Source organism: Gadus macrocephalus, chromosome 5, assembly GCF_031168955.1.
Source record: "Gadus macrocephalus chromosome 5, ASM3116895v1".
Lineage (NCBI taxonomy): Eukaryota > Metazoa > Chordata > Actinopteri > Gadiformes > Gadidae > Gadus > Gadus macrocephalus.
Genome location: NC_082386.1, coordinates 10,792,706 through 10,812,940, shown reverse-complemented (window position 1 = coordinate 10,812,940; position 20,235 = coordinate 10,792,706). Strand labels below are relative to the sequence as shown.

Here is a 20,235-nt window from a genome sequence, read left to right as displayed (position 1 = left end):
ATCCAAATTAAATTATTCCAGTGAACCTTGAAATTGAGAGATGGGTTTGAAAAAAGGGTCTGAAAGCCACTCAGTGTGATGTGCAGGTTTTATACAGGATTCTCAAAGGACCGAACACATTAGTGGACATTCTACTCCATAATATACAGACAAAGCTCCCAGAGAGGGGCCTCCTTAGGACACAGACATTACACTCCATCGTGGTAATTCAGTATTCATTCATGCCCACACATACCGAAACAATGTAGGTTTAATGTTTGCTTTTCATGCTTAGTTGGCATTAAAAGGGTGAATTACTTCAAAACGTGAACACTGAGCCCCCTGCCTCATCATGCTACTGCTAAGAGACAAGGGCCAAATCCTCATCACACACACACACACACACACACACACACACACACACACACACACACACACACACACACACACACGTTAATTAGGAGGAAGATAGCCCTAGACATGCAGTTAAAGTATGTCTAGGGGTGATTCAATAAAGACTGATCCATTGAATGGTAGCAGATACATTCAAACACTTTATTTTTTCCTTTGATACAATTTACATTTGCTTGCATCCAAGTAGTGAATTAACATTAATGAAAGAAAACCGTATGAATTCCCCCAAAAATTAATAATGTTTTTTTATATATATATATATATATATAACCATATAAACTGGGGGAACTAAAAGCAAATAAATCAAGGACTCAGAAATTAAATCATGCAATAGTATGAACTTGTAGAAAACTAGAAAACATTATTAAAAAAATAAAACATCTGTAAGAGAAGGAGAGGTATACCCCTCTAGGCCCTTTGAAGCAAAACAATATATTTGAACCATATTCCCTCCAGCATGCTTCCTCCTGCTGTGGTGCCAGCATTACTACCAGGCCTTGAATCTGGCCAAGAGGCTGAGATGGTCCGAGGGGAAATGCTGATTGGGCAGGCCCGCCATGGACCACAGGTCCGCCTCAGACAGGAGGGAGAGATAGCCAGTCAGCTCAAGGCTTCCGCCGAGAAGCGATCCAAAACCTGAAAAAAACGAAAAAATCTCAATTAACTGTTATTATTACCCTCATATCGATTTACACTTTCAGTATATTTTTAGTTGCTCAAGATGATGACAACTACGGAAGCCGTTATAATTCACATGGAAGCGCACCTTTTGGATCGCCTGATGGAGGATCCCGTCTGGGGGTGTAGAAGATGTAGTCGACTGTGGCGCCTGCTTCAGAGTGCAGGGTGGTGACCTCTGGTTGGCCCAAACCTGGGAGGACGTGCTTGTAGACGGAGCTCAGGCCCAGCCCGTGGCAGATGGTGGGACCCATGCTGGGGTAGAGTAGATGCATCACTCATCCGTTTACCATTATCGTTTTAATACATTTTTACAACACTAAACACACAGCATTTATCTATAGATCATGGACGTTTTTGGACATTGTTTTCTCAACCTACCTTGGAGCGTGAGGGAAGTTCATCTCAGAGTTAACTATGGAAAATAAAATGGGGGTGGGCAGGGGGAGAAACGTAGTGATTACGAAGGAGGTGGAGATGATAATACACGTGATTCTGTTTAAGAGAAGTCAGTGACTGGTCAGACCTGGGGTATTGTCAGTCACGTCAGGAATGAATATCAGGTCAGCAGGCCTCACACACGCAGCTTGGCAGAGACGCAGCTGCAGAAGAAAGGCATGGCTGTATTGAAGCTTGCCTGAACAGGGATTAGAAATTCAAGCAAGTTAGAAACTGACATTTCCGCCCGCCATCAACAAGAATAAGTTGTTCAATTAGAGTGTCAACAGGATGAATCACGATCCAGTGTTGTGTTCTACAGAGTTCACGAAAAGACACACCGTCTTTGTTGTTGTGGTGTTCACACTCATCCTGGCTGGGAGTGTACTGGCACATGCCTGTGACCCCCAGGGAGCTGTGCCACAGCGGGGCATAAAGTTTGTAGGGATTGGCTTTGTACGACAGATCCTCCACACCAGACACCTACCACACACAAAGCAAAGTTAGAAAAATAAGTTCCTTCATGGACGCTATTCATTCATATGGGACTATTTTCCGGGTGTTGGGAGTACCATGATAGCATTGATCATTAGGCAGTAGTGGGCCTTCAGGGCCAGCAGGGCCTTCTCTGCTGGCCCTGTCAAAATCTAAATAATATATATACATTATTTTTTTTTAAATTACATTAATTTGTGTCTGAACGCATCTTAATTCCATATTTTTTTCATCACAGCTTGGTTACATGGATCACAGCTTGGTTACATGGACCAGCGGGGCCAGCACTAAAAGTATTGCTAGCCTTTCGCTGAAGCTGCCACCTCCCATTGGTTAATAAAGTTGACTGACATGTGTAATCAGCCAATCAAATGTTGATGTGTAGTAATAGAACGGCCCCAGGGCCCAGCAATATGCCGGCGCTGGCCCCCGGTGATGTCATCAGCGAATTTTGAATCGTTGGCGGTACAGAGTTGATAGTGAACTACTATGGCCACCGCCTTCACAGCTCCTAGCGATCCTGTTTCTGATCTCCTTCGTCTGCCTTTTTCAAGGCGATCGTTTTGAGAGAAGACAGATTTAATTTCAAGAGGAAGACATACACCAAAGCTGGATGGGCTGACCCAGGCCGGTAAAAGGTTTTGTGCGGCACTTTTACAGAGTGCAACTACAGCCGCTATGACTGGCTAACGGCTAGCACCGTTCAGAACAAGCTATTCTACTGGCCGTATTTGCTGTTCAACATCAGTGAGGGAAAATGGAACAGTGCCGTATTTAGCAGTCTGAACAGCTTCACCAAGGCAGCTTTAAAACATCAGGCCATGGTTGATGGGTGAGTTTTACTTTGCACTGTGTAGGCACGATAATGTTGTTGTGGTACTACTCCTGTGGGCTTAATATTCTGGCTGGAATAGCTGTTGTAAAATATGTGGCATAAAGGCCTACTTGTATGTTTCATTTTTGTTAATGAACTGGCGTTGCACTTGTAATATTGTCGCTATGGGCTACTTTATTGAATCCGTTGAAGTTGCGAAAGCATCCGGTGAAAATAACAATAACTGTGAACACTTGTTTTTGTGTCATGTGTGTGATGTGCAATCTGGTTGCGGAGTGACATAAGGAAAGATCTGATGGTGATGCTGCATTACTCTAGCTCTGCGGTAACGCAAAGTGGTGTGCGTGTGCGCTGTTGTTGCTGAAGATCAACTGTCTTGGTGTGAATGTTATGCAGTAGCGCATATTGTGGCTGTGTTGGCACCTAATATGACATTTGTGTGCATGTCTGAGTGTTTGGGGGTTGGCCGTTGGTGGAGGTCATTACTGAAGGCGGTGACTTAAACCCCACGGTACGCTACTGTCATTAGGGTTAGTGTTAGAGATACTGACTCCTGAACTTGTGTCTCGGCCGATAGCAGCGTATATACCGATACAGCATCTAGCATTGGAACTACTAGTAGCTCAAACGCACGATACGCTCATTCTCGCCGCATATTAGACAGTATCGGAGGATACCGATACCGGTATCATACAACTCTATAAAGTGTTCTCCTCACCATCCAGGCAGGGAGGCCGTGGTAGTGGAGCTGGCCCGAGGTGATGAGCTGATACAGGGGCATACGGGGAACAGCGTTGAAGTCCCCGCACAAGATGGCACTGCATCGCTGACCTCTGCTCTTGCTGGCCTTGACCAGGGCGTGGATCTCTGCCAGCATGATGGCCAGCTGGGCCAGCTTCACGTCGCCCCTCCGGGGGTTGAACAGCAGGTGAGTGTTGGCCACGCAGATACATGAAGGGGCTTTGATGGGCCCCTCAGACGACCCCGAGGGGAGGACGGGCTGGAGCAGCAGAGCAATGCCCACGTTGTCCCGGTCCAGGAGCTCAGATTCTGGCCGGAAGAACTCCAGACTGGTGGCTGAGACCTCAGAGAAGCGGTCGCCGCGGTAACAGGTAGCACAGCCATCCGTCTTGGTCCCAGTTCGCCGCTTGTACACACATTTATAGCCTGTGGTCCGAGAGATTAATGGTTTTATGGCATTATGTTCACTTTGTCAACCAGGGGCCTTGATATTTGTTTATCAACTGATAAAGCATTTTATAAGAATTGATAAGAATTGAGCCATTTTGTCTCAAAACTGAAACCACCTTGATTTAAAAACATGCACAAACAAATAAAATAGGATCAAATACTTATTCAACAATTAAATCATTATCCACCAATAGATCTGTAAATTGCGAAGAACAAATTCTTCCAAACCCTACAAAAAAACAACAAAGCGACAAACTACAAAACGACAGATAAAGCACAACAGCCTCTCTGACGGACCTATCTCGGCGAGGAAGGGGTGCAGTTCCTCCTTGTAGTGGTTCTCCTGGACCTCTTGGAGACACATGATCTACACAAGGGATAAACGGCACCATCGGTTGCTTGCTGCCCACCAATTAGACGTAAAACAAAATGGTAGCTCTGAAATGACTTATTATTAAATGACTAATGAAAAGGTTCAGCCCCACATACGTCCGGCAACCATTTAAGGATTTCCTGTTGGAGCAGTGGGTAGCGGTTGCTCCAGTCCAGCCCCTCTAGTGGACAGTGGGAGTACAGCTCCTGGTGGGCTTCCAGAAGGTCCTGGGACAGGATGTTGTAGGACATGACGCTGAAGTCAAAAGAGGCACACTGAACAGGATCCACTGCTGTTGTGTGGCCCGCGTTCACTTCCTCCCAGACTCTCCAAACCACTGTGGGAGAAGGCAGGTACACACATAAACCAAGGGTGAAGTATTACTTTAATTTTCCTTTTAGTACACAAGTCATTGTGGAATGTGCAGTCATTAGTACATTACATTTCATATGCGGAGGGGATTGAATTTATTGGGATTAACATGATTCTAGTATAAAATTTAATCTCAGCTATTATCTCAAGCTTCACCTTAAAGGCACCCAGTGCAACTTTATGTAAACATTCAATGAAAAATAAACATTCAATTTCTAGTCTTTTTTACACGTAGTAAGTTTCAATAACTCCATACCATTACATATCGACATTCAAGGAGCAAAGATGAGACGTCGTTGTGTGGTGAGAACTGATAGAAAATCGTAAACAACAACAATCGCCGGTGGGGAGAAGCCATTTTTCCATTGACTGGAAGCCTGCTTTATTTATTGTAGGTTACAAAAAATAAAGAAATGGCGAAATTGTTGTTGTTATCGATTTTGTATCAGTTCTCACCACACAACGACGTCTCATCTTTGCTGCTTAAATGTCGGTATGTAATGGTATGGAGTTATTGAAACTTACTACGTGTAAAAAAGACTAGAAATTGAATGTTTATTTTTAAGCCTCGAAAGTTGCACTGGGTGCCTTTAACTAAGCATTATTTTTATTTCAACACTGGGTACACTTCTCCAACAAGAGACATGACGGTACAGCATTTTACACATTCCCCCTTTAAACAAAGATTGAGATTAAACAAATGTGGAACAAAATACAGTTATTGCTACAAAACCACAAATGAAACGACATGTTTAGCTCACCCTCTAAAGGCTGTGTGTGCTGGCATGGGGGGTAGTAGCTCATGGAGGGGAACTCCAACAGCGGGCAGCGAGCCACGTCTGCCAGGCCTGGACCTGTGGGTATGTGCCAACAGGTCTGGGGACCCCAGCTCTCCTCTGGCTCCGTCTCCTCCTGCCGCTCGTCGGCGCTGTGGTTCTGAACGGCTGAGAGCAGGGACCGTAGGTCCAACACACACTTCTCCGTTCTATCCAACATGTTTTCTGTGTATCCATCCCAGCATTCCCGGATTGGAAATGGCGCCTGGACTTCTGGGACCTCAGGCTCCTCAAGGCCAGCAGGTGTGAGTGATTCAACTGGAACGGTACGGCCTTCTGTAATGACTTGAGTCGAGGTATCCTCAATCAACGCATCGGGGTGCTGCGCCGAGCTTGAGGTCTGGGCTGGCTTGACTTCATTCAGATTCAGATCAAAGACCTGGTGGTGCAGGTGTGTTTTCGCTTGCGTGTGTTGGAGCGGGAGATCCCAATGGTCCAAGAGCATTTCTTTACCCGTCCCTACACTCTGCATCTTTTCCGCCATCTCAAGTTTTCCATGTAGCCCAGTTTTGGGCTGTTCTCCATTTATGGTCGTACCTTGATACCCCTGGTCTTCCTGTGCATATTCCTGTTTTTCCACCTTCATACTGCTGCTTGGTGGCACGTCAGGGCCTTCACATGCCTGCTTGCCAGTGATACAAGACCCGGAAATACCAGGTTTTGTGATTTCTGGAAGGTAAAAAGCAGGAAAATGTGAGAGTAATTATTCTTCATATAGGAAATACATTGTTCACAATATTTGGACCACGTTTAAACACTGGCCTAGGCCTACACAGGCAAGTATCGGCCACATAAAATAAAGAGACACTGACTGCATATAGACGCACACTCTGTTATTTTTGGTCGTAAAAGTCAACATCATTGGTTGCTAAAACACGAATTATATAATTCAACCGGCCTTCGACCGAAAAATTCACACGTGCTATTTGACGCAACTACACTACTAAGTTTGTAATGGAGAAACATGCAGGAGCTGCTAATGCTTCTAAATATAGACGAGCAGAGAACGCAATGCGATACCAGCCACCGCCTAACAGATAAAAGCTGCTTGAATATAAAGCGAAAGCACTGCTCAGACCCTATGGTCATCACTGAAGTAACTCTCAATTACATCACACCCATGACAACACTCCATCACGGCTCATGTGCTGCTGTTAGCTAATCTATTCTGAACGCCTCCTACCAAAAGTTGAACATATATGTTAAGAATAGAAACCCACAAGTGCAACACCAAGCAACCAACCTGAGGATCGACCCGACGACAAATACCGGGCTAATGGATAAAGCCCATAAAACAACACGCTGCCAATCATGCTTTCTCCCCTTTTCGGCTACTGCGCACAAGCGTTGACGCGCAGGTGAGGTGGGGAACTGGTGGCAGACTGGGGTAGTACAGGTACACGTGCAGAGTGGGCCATGTAAGTGGGCATACGCCTTTATATATTCCAGGCACATTTAGCTGATAGATCCCATGAGTGTTCCTTTCCTCTTGACATCTGTCTCAATTGGGGTGTAGCCTGTGGGCATCTTGACCTGTGGAGTTATCAGGGAGGTGGCGGTTGTCTCAAATTCACACAAATGCGATGGGGAGAGAAAAATAATAGAAATACGAATAAATGAATAGATAAAAAAAATACAGACGACAAGTGAAAAGTGCGTTCATTTAGTCAAAGTGTCTCCTTTACTTGCTCAAAGTTGGCAACTATTGTTATTTTGGAAAATAATACAACAATATGAAACACTCGTAACTAAATGATAAATAATAAGTAATAGAATATAATAATAATAAATAAACCAATTTTTTTACTCTGGTTTACATAGTCTTTGAACACTAGAGGGCAGCATTTGATAATAATATATATCTACTGCATCAAACATTTTTTTCATTTTAAATGAATGCTCATTTGAATCAATTACATTATGATATACGACATACCGTAGAATAAATATAACCTGCAGAATACAATAACAAAAACAAAGATGCATACATTGAATACATTGGACACGCGGACCTCACAGTGCAACTAGCGTAGGCCTACGTAGAATATATCGTGGGTTCATGAGAGAAAGGCGATGATAGGATCCACTTTCGGACCTTTTTGTATGTATGTTTTGTAAGACATTGGTGGAGATATTTAATTTACCACAGTCAGCTATCATCATTTAAATAAATCTATTAAGAACGTGTCATCAATGTATAGCACCATACGTGGTCTGTAGGCTACTAAATTCTAGTCAATACTCTTCTTTGGCGCTTTTCGGGCTGGATGGGTCGAAAACAATGCATGGCAGACAACCGCAAGATGATGCGAATAAAGAAATCCTGATCAAATGATCCGTATGATGGGATGTCATTAACGCTTGGTTAACAACAAGCACGTGACTGGAGCTGACCAGGGTGCTGAACTGAGGAACGTACTGGAATGTCTCTGCTTTCCCTGGAGAAGATGAGGAGGATGGAATGGTCGAATTGGCATTTCCTAAAAGATCCCCCCGGTTTACTAGGAGAACATAACACACACACACACACACACACACACACACACACACACACGCACACACACACACACACACACACACACACACACACACACACACACACACACACACACACACACACACACACACACACACACACACGCACACACACACACACAGAAACTCTCTCACATGGGTAAACATCAGTTTAATCACATCTCAAAAGATCTGATAAAGTAATTTCTTCAACATGTCATGTATATCGAGTGAAGACTGAGACTAGACCCCACCGGCGTGCTTCTCCCACCGCACGACCCTGCTCGAGATCAACACACTGTCCCCCATTTGCTCCAGCAGCAGCATCTCAGCGATGCTCTCACACACACACACGCGCACGCACGCACGCACGCACGCACACACACACACACACACACACACACACACACACACACACACACACACACACACACACACACACACACACACACACACACACACACACACACACACACACACACACACACACACACACACTGCCTCCTCCGGGCAGTCGCCAGTGAGCGAGCGTGAGTGACTGGGCTGCAGTAGTTTTTTTTGCTCCGGCTCCCCCTTTTACATTCGCCGTGGATTAGCTCTATATGCTAATATCGACAAGACCAGAGAGAGAGGAGCAGCCGCGCTGTGCTGCGAGCCGACAGTGGAGGCTTCCAGAGTCTCCGAAGAGGCTCTTCATCAGCCATGACTGAAGGCGGGGAAGGAGAGGATGAGATACAGTTCCTCAGGACCGTGAGTACATTTACCCGGCGCCGGTACGCGGTGATTGGCGGCGACCGGAGGGGCTTGCTGCCGGAGCCACTTCATGACGCGAGCTGTCTGCTACTCTGGCTCACATGGCTGGAAGTGTGGAGGGTTGGATCTGCTTGATTATTTGGGATACGCCGGTGTATCCTGCGGACCTCTTGGTGGCTCCGGTAGTGGGCTACCCCCATTGTTTAAGAGCGTGGCTTACTGATACCTAGCTTGGTTTTTTTTGTAGTGTGGGAGGGGGGTAGTCTAGGAGTCTGCAGTCCCTTTTAAATTAAGTTCATGATCCGTTTTTTTAATTTGGCGACTTAGCGTTGCCTTTGTAGACCAGGTGTTAAACGCAGTATATTATTAATGCATGCATTATGTTTAGGGACATTGCTCATTGGGAGCTGAAAGGTGTCTGGCAGGTTGACTGTGTTATACGTGTGTTGTTTGTAGTGAGTTGCACAGGATGCAGCTGTAAATGTACGTGGTCTCTGCTGACTTGTATGTCATAGAATTTTCCCACCCAAGAGTATAACTGATGGTTTAATTTGAGGCTGCCTAATTGGCCATTGAATGGCTCCAAATCTGTGTGAACTGAATTACTGAGCTGAGCTTTCTACTGAACTGAGCTTTCTATAGACAATAATATTGTGGTGACATATCATGCATGTATAGACCCCCTCCCCTCCCATCTAGATAGCTATATGGAAGACATTTACTCCCTAAGATACTAAGACATGTATTGTGGTTTTTGACAATAGCACTGCAAAAGTATCTGGGTCCAACTTTCAAAACATCCCCTTGTTTATTTATTTTTTATAAAGTCGATATTTTATCGACACCAATGGCCTCGACAGCAACAGACAACAAAGACAACAGCGAACAGATTTTTTTTATGTCACAAATGAAACAGCAGTCCAGTATCTAAAGTCAAGATTGCACCCCTAATCGACATGGCTGGGTAACGGATGCATGTTGTAGTTAACATTCATCTCTGCTGGCCACTGGCTCCTCTCCAGCGGTCCTGCAAACTCTTATCTGCTTTGATTTCGCCGCCATTAGAGGTCAACACATCAGCATGCCCACTCCCCCCGATTCCGGGCTGCCTTTTCAGCACCCCCACTTCACCGTTCTGAACCGGAGCTTAAAATCCCATTCTAGTCGCTAATCACGTTCCAGAGAAGCCAAACTCCAAGAGGATTTCAAATGGCACACCTTTTGTCTGTAGAGTGTCACGGTGTTAAAACTGGCGTGGCTTTCACTGTGGATGTTTGTTTGTTGCTTTTCCCTGGAATCTGTAATTGGATTTGATAATAAGAAGGTACTGTTGCTTTAAGGATCGGAGACGCTTGTTGCATTGCTCCACACAGGAAAGCAGCTGTCTGGATTGGATGCTGTAGGGAGGTGGTACAGTACAACAGGCATTGATATACTGGTGTATGCGTGCGCGTATGCATGTGCGCATGCACGTGTGTGTTTGTGTGTGTGTGTGTGTGTGTGCGTGTGTGCGTGTGTGTGCGTGCACATCTGCACATGCGTGCGTTCCTGTGTTTACATGTGTGAATGGGATTGTGTAGTATGTGTGAGTAGGTGTGAGTATGTGCCAATGTGCATTGGTATGAGGGTGTGTGTGCGCGTCTGTTGAATGCAAATGTAGGCGGTGTGGTGCAGTCAGGCTGCACCAGACACACCACAGCGCGCTCAGTGCAGAAATTATTCATCAGGCCAAGCAAGGCGCAGCTCCACTACTCAACCAGTGTGTAGCGCCGCTGACACACAGAGCGAGGCTCACACACACACAGACACGCTCACACACACACACACACACACACACACACACACACACACACACACACACACACACACACACACACACACACACACACACACACACACACACACACACACACACACAGGCACACTCGCACACACACACAGATACACTCACACACACACACACACACACACACACACACACACACACACACACAGACACGCTCACACACACACAGACACTCTCACACACACATACACACACACACACACACACACACACACACACACACACACACACACACACACACACTCACACACACACAGGCACACTCGCACACACACACAGATACACTCACACACAAACAGACACACTCACACACCCACATATAGCCACGCTCACACACACGCACACACATGCACACACACATACGCACACACACAGACACGCTTAAACGCACATAGACACACTCACACAAACAGACATGCTCACACACAGACACGCACACACGCACACACACACACACACACACACACGAACACACACACACAGACATGCTCGCACATGCACACACACACACACACACACACACACACACACACACACACACAGACACACACTGACACATCTGACATTCACAGTCTCACAAACATTCACACACAGTCAAAGCCCCACACACACAAAGCCATTGTCACACACACTTCCACTTCTTCCTCTTACCAATGTTACCTTTCCATTGGTGCCACTTAGTAGAAAACAGGCTTTAAGGTTATGTAGAAGCAATGTTTCTTGCTGACTTCAAGATGCTTCTTGTTATTGGAACCAAGATGCTTGATAAAGCGGTTCACAAACTGCCTTTTCTATAGCAACTACAAAAAGTAATTTCCCTGGAGAGGTAGCCAAAATTGCCCCCAGTGGACTAACTGCATTCTATAAAAAAGAGAGAGAGAGATAGGGAAAGAGAGAGCAAAATAAAGAGAGAGAGAGAGAGAGAGAGAGAGAGAGAGAGAGGGACACTGCATTCTATAAAACAGAAAGAGAAAGATAGGGTGAGAGAGATGAGGTGGGTGGGAGAAAGGGTTAGAGAGTGTAAAGGAGGATTTCTCACTGTGTAATTTCATGTTACAGGAAGACAGGAACAGCCGCTGATGGAGCAGGGGGGGAAGGGAGGGGGGGTGGTCTCCAATCTGACGCCTCCCTCCTCATCCTGTTCTCTCACTTAACGCCACATCGTCTCTGTTGCAGCAAGTAGCTCCTCATAAGGCGAGCAGTATCCACCCTCCTTTCCTCGCGTGTTCTCAGTTAGAAGACACGAAGAAGTGTCAAAAGGCTCCGGCGCCAGTCAGTAACTTAAAATAATCATCGCTGTGGAGGAGGGGATAACTGATACTAAACGATCACTCACTGATACCACATCTCTATGGCGATGGTGGCAGCAGGCTTGTCGCAATTATCCCTGAATCATTTGCACAGAATGAGTCTCTTGTCGTCCCTCTGTATTGTGTGCCAGTGGAGATCAGAGGACTTGATACAAAGAGAGAGAGAGAGAGAAAGAGAAGAGAGGAATAGGATGAAGGAGGATGGAGAGCTGGTGGAGTGGGTACCAAAGGAAAGGTGTGTGTGGCGGCCTGGGCGTCGCTGAATCGCACCCCTTGGCTGTGTCTGATGGGGACATCCGCTCTGATAGGATGCTACTCATTAGCAGACATGTGACCCTGCGAGGGTCTGTGTTTGCTCTTGGGGAGGCGCAAGTGATTTGATCAGCAAGGAACATCAATGGCTCCCTCTCACTCTCCCTCCCATTTTGCTCTCTCTTTCTCTGATTCTTGTCTTACACACACACACCTACCCAGTCTTATTTACGCCGTAACATAGACCTAATACGTACACAGTGGTGCGCATGCACGTAGGCACGCACGCAGCCACACACGCACGCAAAGATGAAAAGTCCCTCTTTGTTGTTTGATTCCCTGTTAGGGTGATATCAAAGTCTGGCGCTCCATCAGCAGGTAGAGTGCGAGTACAGAGATGCTGGAGAGGCTGACTAATTCACTGTGGCAGTGGCGGGCTGGTTGCGATGTGGAGACACTGGTCTCTCCGCCTGCCACTTCCATTGCAGCCAGAGCTTGTGTCCCAGCAAGCCACCCTTAGACTGCATGAAGACAATGGAGCTGCACCATTGCTCTCTTGTTGTGAACCACGTAATTACTAATTAGTTTTTTTCCTTCTAAACATTAGACGGCTGTTTATTTGCGTTGCCGGGGTAATAGTTGATTCTTCACACCTCAAGCACCCTGCAGGTGGGCTTTGGCTCAGTTTGTATTCATTACCTTAATAGGCCTCCCTTCGTTTCTCTTCGCCTCTTTTCTCCTCTTTTCTAATCTAATGTACCCTCATCCCTTCTTTCCCCTTCTCATCTCTGCTCGTCTCTTAGCGTCTCTTTGTACTGTCGGCAACATGACGCACGTTAAGGTACTTCCCAAAGAACAACAACAACAACAGCTCCTCAGAGCCTCATGTCCCTGCAAGAGTGAACAGAATCTCACTGGATCATTTCAGTGGGCAACTATGCCTAGTTTTTCCCCCACTGTCTAAACCAAGCCTCGGTTTTGATTTGTGCGCCTCGATCTGTCGGGCTTTTGCCTCGTATGTAATTATTAGAGATTAGCATTAAATTGTTCCCCTACTGATTGGAATTCAGTTTGACACGCATCACATCCACTTGACACCCAAATGATGGCACTGATGGCCCTAACGATTAGGTGTGCCTGTGTGTGTGTCGAGTGAAAAAGTAGTGGCCGGATGGTCAAGAGAAACCCATACTCTTTGGAGTCTTTCGAGCTTCAAGGCGCCAGTTTTTCGAGTGCACCATACGTAGCTTGAGGATCCTTTGCAGGGAATGAATCAGAGGGGATTAAGTTCTTCTCCTCTGATGCTTGTGTCCCTCAAGCTTCTTGCCATAGGCTCTCACCACATGTCATCGCCCACGTCCGCCTCTGCAGAGACACTCGGAGGACCGACGCTACGTACAAATACGTTCAGGTTTCTCCCGACACCTCGTAATGTGATTAAGTCCCGGCACGCATTCTGCATTGAATCTAATAGATTTATTTGGCTGTACATCCCTCTCGAATACTTCTCTCCCTTTCTTGATTGCTCTGACTGCTAACTTGCCATACTATGCAAAAGGCAGCTAGGATATTGATCTCGCTTTTCCCCTTCTTTTGTCCCCACCGTGTGTGAGCCTGTATTTAGGCATTGATCCATACTACGACTATTGATTACCCCCCCCCTTCCCCAACCCCCCCCCCTCCCCCGTTCCCTGCATCTCACTGCATACGTTGTATTGAACCGACTCTTCAGATAAAAAGAAAGAGGAAGAGGAGGTGGTGAGGAAGAGAATCAGGAGGAGGGGGCATTGTCCATTGTTCCGCTGGACGCTGTTCCCAGCATGGCCATTTGTTTGTGTGTGTATTGGTGTGTGTGTGTGCGTATGTGCATGCGTGTGATGGAGAAGATAAGACCTGTGATGTGTGTGTGGAGGCAGGGGTATCGCGGGGCCGTGTCGGACCGGGCCAGCAGACACGAGACGTTGTGAAGCGGCCGTAATGAGGTATCGACCCGGCCCTCCAAATGAAGAAATTTCCTGAGGAATGTCAGTGGCATGCAGTCAGAGCGGCCCATTGATCCACACACCCGGCCCATGAATATTTCAACATCTAATGTGAGCTGGGATGGAAGCACCTCCTCTCTCCAGGAAGTCTGTTTTACTGACTGGCACACTTTAGACAGCTTTGATTTCTCAAATCTTGTGTTTTTATCTCTTGGCGTCTTCTTCTCTAATCCGGCGAGGTGGGGGTGTGTTGCGTGGCACTGCACATGCAGCGTAGAATCTATGCCTTGGATGTGTGAATTATTGATAAATGATAGCAATCTGTGCGATCTTAGTTTCAGGTTTTCTTTTTTTTTGTGACATACCTTGGTGCTCTCTCCCGTGTTCCTTCTAATGTAGTCCAGCGGTTCTAAAAGTAGTCAGACCTATTTCAGGACTGACACACTTTACCTGCCCTGTCATGTGCTGTGCAAGACGGCAGGTTGTTGTGTCTGTTCTCTGTGTGCACGGCTCTGCTGGAAACTCTACTCCGTCTTCTCGTGCATTGCCATGCTGACATGCCTGGCCTGGCTTTCCCTGGTGATCAATTATTTCCTGGCTGTGATAAACCCTTGACCCTCTGGGGGATCCCCTAGTTGCTTGCTTCGCAATGGAACAATGTAAACAAACTGTGAGCCAGTTAAAACCTGTTAGAACAAGGCTGGCCCATGTGTTCATATAAATAATAAAAATAGGCATAAACTGAGCGTAGCATCAGTTTATGCCACATTTCAGATATTCAGTGTTACCACCTTCTATAAACCAGAGCTTAGCGTTTTGGCAACAGACAGCTCTGAGCCGGGGGTTCAGGAAGAGAGATGCAGGAGTCAGACATCACTGCACCGCAAAACAGAAACATACATAGAATACATAGAAATATAAATAATATATAGAAAGAAAAGGGTGGCCCACCATTAGTGATTCATCTTAGAGACCTCTCTTTTGGGTCAGGGCATTCACGTTGCTACCGGAATGTGATCCTTTCACCTGTTTCCACATTAGGTAAGCAACGCTTGTTCTTCAAGGTGGGATTCGATGCCTACCCAGCATGCCTTCTTCCAAGCGTTCACCGTCTGAGATGCAGCTCAGGTGATTAGATTGTTATGTTTATTTCTGTAGTTTCTCTCTCCCAGCATGCTTTGGTGAATGGAGGCACGCCGCGTGACCGAGGGGGATGAAAAAGCCAACGTTAAAACCATGTTGTGATTGGACAAGTCAATCCAGGCAGACACCCACACTTGGCGGGGCGGGTGTCAATCTCTCACGATTACTCCCCAGTCGGACGCTGACGACCCGGACACATCCCACCGCCCCATAAAATATTCATACGTCCTTAACAACATGGGTGTCTGGCGATGGCAGAAGGAGCCTCGTGTCTCAGGAGCCGGGCCTCGCTGGGGCCCAGAGCCAACGACGTGTGTAATAAAATAATGTATTATCGGGAGAACCCCGGTCCACATGGAGGGAGATGCTGAGTGGGGGGGCCGGGCTACAGACGGATGCTGCTCATAAAGCATGCACACACTCACTGACACACACGTGAGAGCATGGCACACGCATGCACACTCAGCTATACAGGCACACACATGCACGCTAGCCCGCGCACATGCTTACACGGCTACATGGCTGCACACACATACAAACACCAACACACACACACACACACACACACACACACACACACACACACACACACACACACACACACACACACACACACACTACACACACACACACACACACACACACACACACACACACACACACACACTACACACAAACACACACACAAACAAAATAATGCCTCCCTCATAAAGCCAGCTCGTTTTGAATTGCCTCATCAGGGTTCTTTTTAACTGCTTGATTACATCGCCACTCTTTCCCTTCCCCTCACTCACTGCTTGAACAGTAAGTTCTCATTCTGCCTCCTGTCCTCAGGGGTGCGGGGGAGGGCGGGACTCTGCGGCACTTAGAGGCAAGTTAGCCAGCCAAGGCTAAAGTCTGTCTCTGCAGGAGGGAGAGGGGTCCAACACCACCTTACCTCCCTCCCTCTTGCTTGACCTTTCGTTTTGCCTCTCTCTCTCTCTCTCTCTCTCTCTCTCTCTCTCTCTCTCTCTCTCTCTCTCTCTCTCTCGTTCTCTGCAGCATATAGCGGGTGTGTTTTATTCCCTGGTTGCGTTTTGTTCTGTGTGCGGGTCTGTTCTGTTCCGGTTCGGCGCGGTGGCTGTATTAGACGGGCGGGCGGAGCTGACAGCTCACAATTAGCCTTTAAGTCTTAATAGCTGCCAGAAGAGGCATGGAGCACTTATAATGCCACGGGTGGATTTTTAAGACAGCTGAATGTTCCTACAAAAGGTTTTTTTAGTGGTGTGCCCCAATTTCATGGAAGTGAGACACTTTATTCCCTGTCCTTTACTTTCGGCTCAATGCGGCACTTTGAGCCTTCCATAGCGCGCAGAAAATGTAAGAGAATGTTCCTTTATATTGACTTATGAATAGGCAGTGAGGGATATTATTATTAAGATGCACAGCTTTATGGGACAACTCCCGCTCGCTTATCCCCTAACCCGACCTCCCCTTCTTCCTTCATGTTCGTTCCCTCATCTCACATCCGTTCCTCCTCTCCCCTCTCTCCATCTCTCATCTCCTCTTCCTGCCCCTGCGTCTCCTCTCCCTCCTCTTCCTCTCACCTGTCCTCTATCCTCATCTCGCCCCCTTCTTTCTGTCTCGTCTCTCCTCCCTCCTCCCCCCTCGGCCCGGTGAAGGCTCAGCTGCACTTGACTACTGAACCGTTCACCTCCCGTTCCGCTCCTCCGGTTCCTCTGATACTAATGCAGCTTGACGTGGCGAGGGTGCAGTTGTAGCGCTATCACCTGCCTACGCTCCCCCGTCGCCGCTTGAGATGGGACTTTTTTCTTTCTTCTTGTTCTCACTGACACCCGGAGAGGCTCATAGGTCGTACTGCTGTTATACTTTTAGCACAAAACACCTTTTGTATTTCCAACCAAAGTGTGGTTGCAAGAAGCACACCACTAGCAGGCCTAGCCATGATATAAAAACAAGCTAATTGATAAATACTTGGGCCGGAAGTTTATTAAATACACCTGATTAACTCGATGAACACTTAATGAAATGATGACACTTAATGTACGCACTCATCATAAAAAAGTACTTAGCATCGTGTAGCATCTAGCATCCTAGCTCTCTTTGTTGTATACAGGGAATGCAATTGTAATAGTCAATGCTTAGCACTGCGTTTACTCCTGCAGCAGCAGCCCTGGCTGTTAAAAGACAAACCCAGGGGGGCAAAGTGCACTCCCCAGATCTCTCAGGTTATTTCAGCACCTGGTGGGCTGGAACGCATCATCCAGGACAAACATGTTGCAGAAGGCATGACAACGTAATCCTGTTTTCCTGTATACAGACCCCGCACAACAGGCTGGCATTAGCAGAGCTACAAGAGTCTACACCGCGTCAAGAGCCACAGCTGAGGAAACCGTTGCATTGTGGGATATCGCCTCCCCTCCTGAGGCGTGTCACATGGTTTGGGTCAGGATGTGACTGCATCCAATCTGATTCCCTTCATCAGAATCGTTGACCTGAAAGAGGTGTTGGGCGCATGCCCGGCCGTACATACGATACATACGACTCCGTACGTACAGCTGGGTTCTGAACTCCTCTCTAACTGAGAACGACGTGTTGTGAACTAGCGTAGCTCATGGTGTGTTCCAGATTCCTCGGACGGCAGCCTTCCGAGTCGGAAGTCGGGAATTCTCCCAGGTTTCTTGCGGCATTCCTCAGAGGCACGCCCCCAATTTTGTCTTCATCTCTCGGAATTCTGTGGGTAGACCAAGAGCAGTGATGACGCTCTCAACAAAATTGGCTGCACCCGTGAAGAGATTTATTTTCTTTGTATTTGTTTAGATTTTAAATGCTCTTACACACTTGATTACATTGCTAGTTTATTCCGGTCACCAATTTATATTTATAATACCATATTATATTTTTTCTTGCTGTGCGCGCTTTACAATGTAAAGTTATGTTGTTTGTTTGTGAGCTGGTTTGCTAAAGAGGCTAATGTAGCTAACAATAAACAATGACTAGCCAATTTCATGACACAATCACAAAGTCGAACGGGAACGCTATAAGTGTTCCGAGACCGGAAATTACGTCACAATTCCAACTTGGAAGGCTGGTGTCCGAGCCATCTGGATCACACCATTAGTTGGCCTGGTCTGTGATTGGGAGGGGCTTATGGTGAGTGGGATGGGCTAAGGGTGAGTAGGAGGGGCTTTGGGTGAGTGGGAGGGTTCTTTAGAATCTCCATAGTCAGATTCTTGTAAACAAAGAGAGAGGTAGCTGGCCGGCCTTTTTTTTGTACAAAAAATCGGTTCTAGGTTGTGATATAATTCATAACAATAACGAAATCACTACCGATCAGCATTAATTACAGATTTTGTCAAGGTTGTTTTAAGCTACGAGCTAGTTTAAATGTTACAAATTGTGAATTCTGGGGGTTTAACTTTACTGCTCCTCATTTGTTTCGACCGACCATGTTTCTGGAGACGGGTCATTAGGTGCTAATCCAGGTCCCAAACACCCTACCTGACGTGTATCCCGGCCCCCGCTGCCACACTCGCATGGGCTTCTCACCCCGGCTTCTGAATGGCGGAGCCAGTGGCGAGCGAGCGCCGAGTCGACAGCAACGCTGGGCTCCGCAGGGACGCCCCAGGAGCAGGGAACACAGAGGCACCTGTTTGTGGGGCTCTCCCGTCGGAGCGCTCCCTCCTTCGTCTCCCTCCGTTGTTCTTTTGTGTTAGTGCGACCCCCATCTATTGTGTGGCAGAGGGGCGGCCTTTCCCCGTGCTCTTGTGATGGCCTCTGACAGCACTGGAGAAGGCGCCGTTCCCTTGGTGAATCAGCCTACTTTGAGAGGAGCGAGGGGAAGAGAGCAAACACACACATTGTCCCTCTCCAGGCACGTCGTGGCCCCCGGGGCTCCCGCGCCCCCAACGCGACCCCCTCTCAGATCATACGCTCACCGACAAAGAAATAAATATGGAAGGAACATCAGCCCTCTATTCTCCCGCCATGATTTTATTTATGTATCGCAGCAGGTATCTTAAGGCCAACCCGCTCCGTTCCCTCTTTTATCTCTCTGCCTTCATCTCCCTTCGCACTCTATCTCCAGGTGAGGTATTGAGAGCCAAGAGTCCAGAATGCTCTGAAAACCCTTGCTTGGCTCTTTTTCGCATTAGAGCTACGGGCGGACCGAAATGAAGATTCTGTGGTGCGGCAGGATGCAATGAAAACACCAGCGTCGTCTTTACCCACCATGCGCCCGGCAACCGTCTCAGCACCTCTTGGATAGGAAAGTGGACGTTTTTCAATCTGCCTTCTGGATAGCGTCCAGACTCATTCAAAAGATGTGCCACTTTGGAAGAAACTTTCTCTCAACCAAAATGACTCACGGCAGCCTTGGTTAGTTGGCTATACATCTGATAAAAAACGTTTCCGACGGTGCACTTTAGCTGTGTTTTCTCACCGCCGAGCATAAATGTGCTTCTAAAATGTCACGTTATGTAAGAACAACACGATGGCTCCACTTTGTGATGGCTTGCCTTAGCCCGCAGGTTCCAGTGAGCTCGATCGACAGACTGGATGCTAGGGATATGATGTACACCCTCACTTCAAAGTCTGTTTGCTTGTGTGGTTCCGGGACAGCTCATGAATGTACCAATTCCAAATGGTTGCCTGTTCATTTCAATGATTCATTCTCCAGTGAGCACTATGATTTGTCATAAGAACCTAGCTAATACAAGCAAGGGGGCTAGACGGGGCCAGACGGGGCCAGGGGGTCACTGACCCCCACACTTTTCCCTCCTTCTCTTGGGTGTCTTTAAGTCACGTATAACTGTATTGCGGTGA

General features: G+C 47.1%; 2 protein-coding genes across 2 annotated transcripts in view; one reads left to right on the top strand and one right to left on the bottom strand.

Annotated features, from left to right (window-relative positions):
• Nucleotides 1-649: 649 nt before the first annotated feature.
• angel1 (angel homolog 1 (Drosophila)) lies at nt 650-6,979 on the bottom strand. Its single transcript, XM_060052210.1, has 10 exons — nt 6,855-6,979; nt 5,537-6,280; nt 4,520-4,740; nt 4,328-4,397; nt 3,558-4,006; nt 1,851-1,992; nt 1,598-1,708; nt 1,453-1,486; nt 1,160-1,326; nt 650-1,029 (listed from the first exon to the last, which is right to left on the bottom strand). The coding sequence occupies exons 1-10, from the start codon at nt 6,922-6,924 to the stop codon at nt 881-883; spliced, it is 2,157 nt and encodes a 718-aa protein (XP_059908193.1). The 5' UTR covers nt 6,925-6,979; the 3' UTR covers nt 650-880.
• Nucleotides 6,980-8,827: 1,848 nt separating this feature from the next.
• LOC132457984 (ryanodine receptor 3-like) overlaps nt 8,828-20,235 on the top strand; it is a 37,123-nt gene continuing 25,715 nt past the window's right edge. Inside the window, exon 1 of the mRNA XM_060052411.1 lies at nt 8,828-8,875. Coding sequence (XP_059908394.1) covers nt 8,828-8,875 — 48 coding nt within the window. The remainder of the gene's footprint in view (nt 8,876-20,235) is intronic.

Coding starts and splice junctions, on each gene's coding strand:
- angel1 (XM_060052210.1), bottom strand. CDS start 6,924: ATGATTGGCAGCGTGTTGTTTTATGGGCTTTATCCATTAGCCCGGTAT. Junction 6,281..6,854: donor GTCGTCGGGTCGATCCTCAG/GTTGGTTGCTTG, acceptor TTTACCTTCCAG/AAATCACAAAACCTGGTATT. Junction 4,007..4,327: donor CCCCTTCCTCGCCGAGATAG/GTCCGTCAGAGA, acceptor CTCGGACCACAG/GCTATAAATGTGTGTACAAG.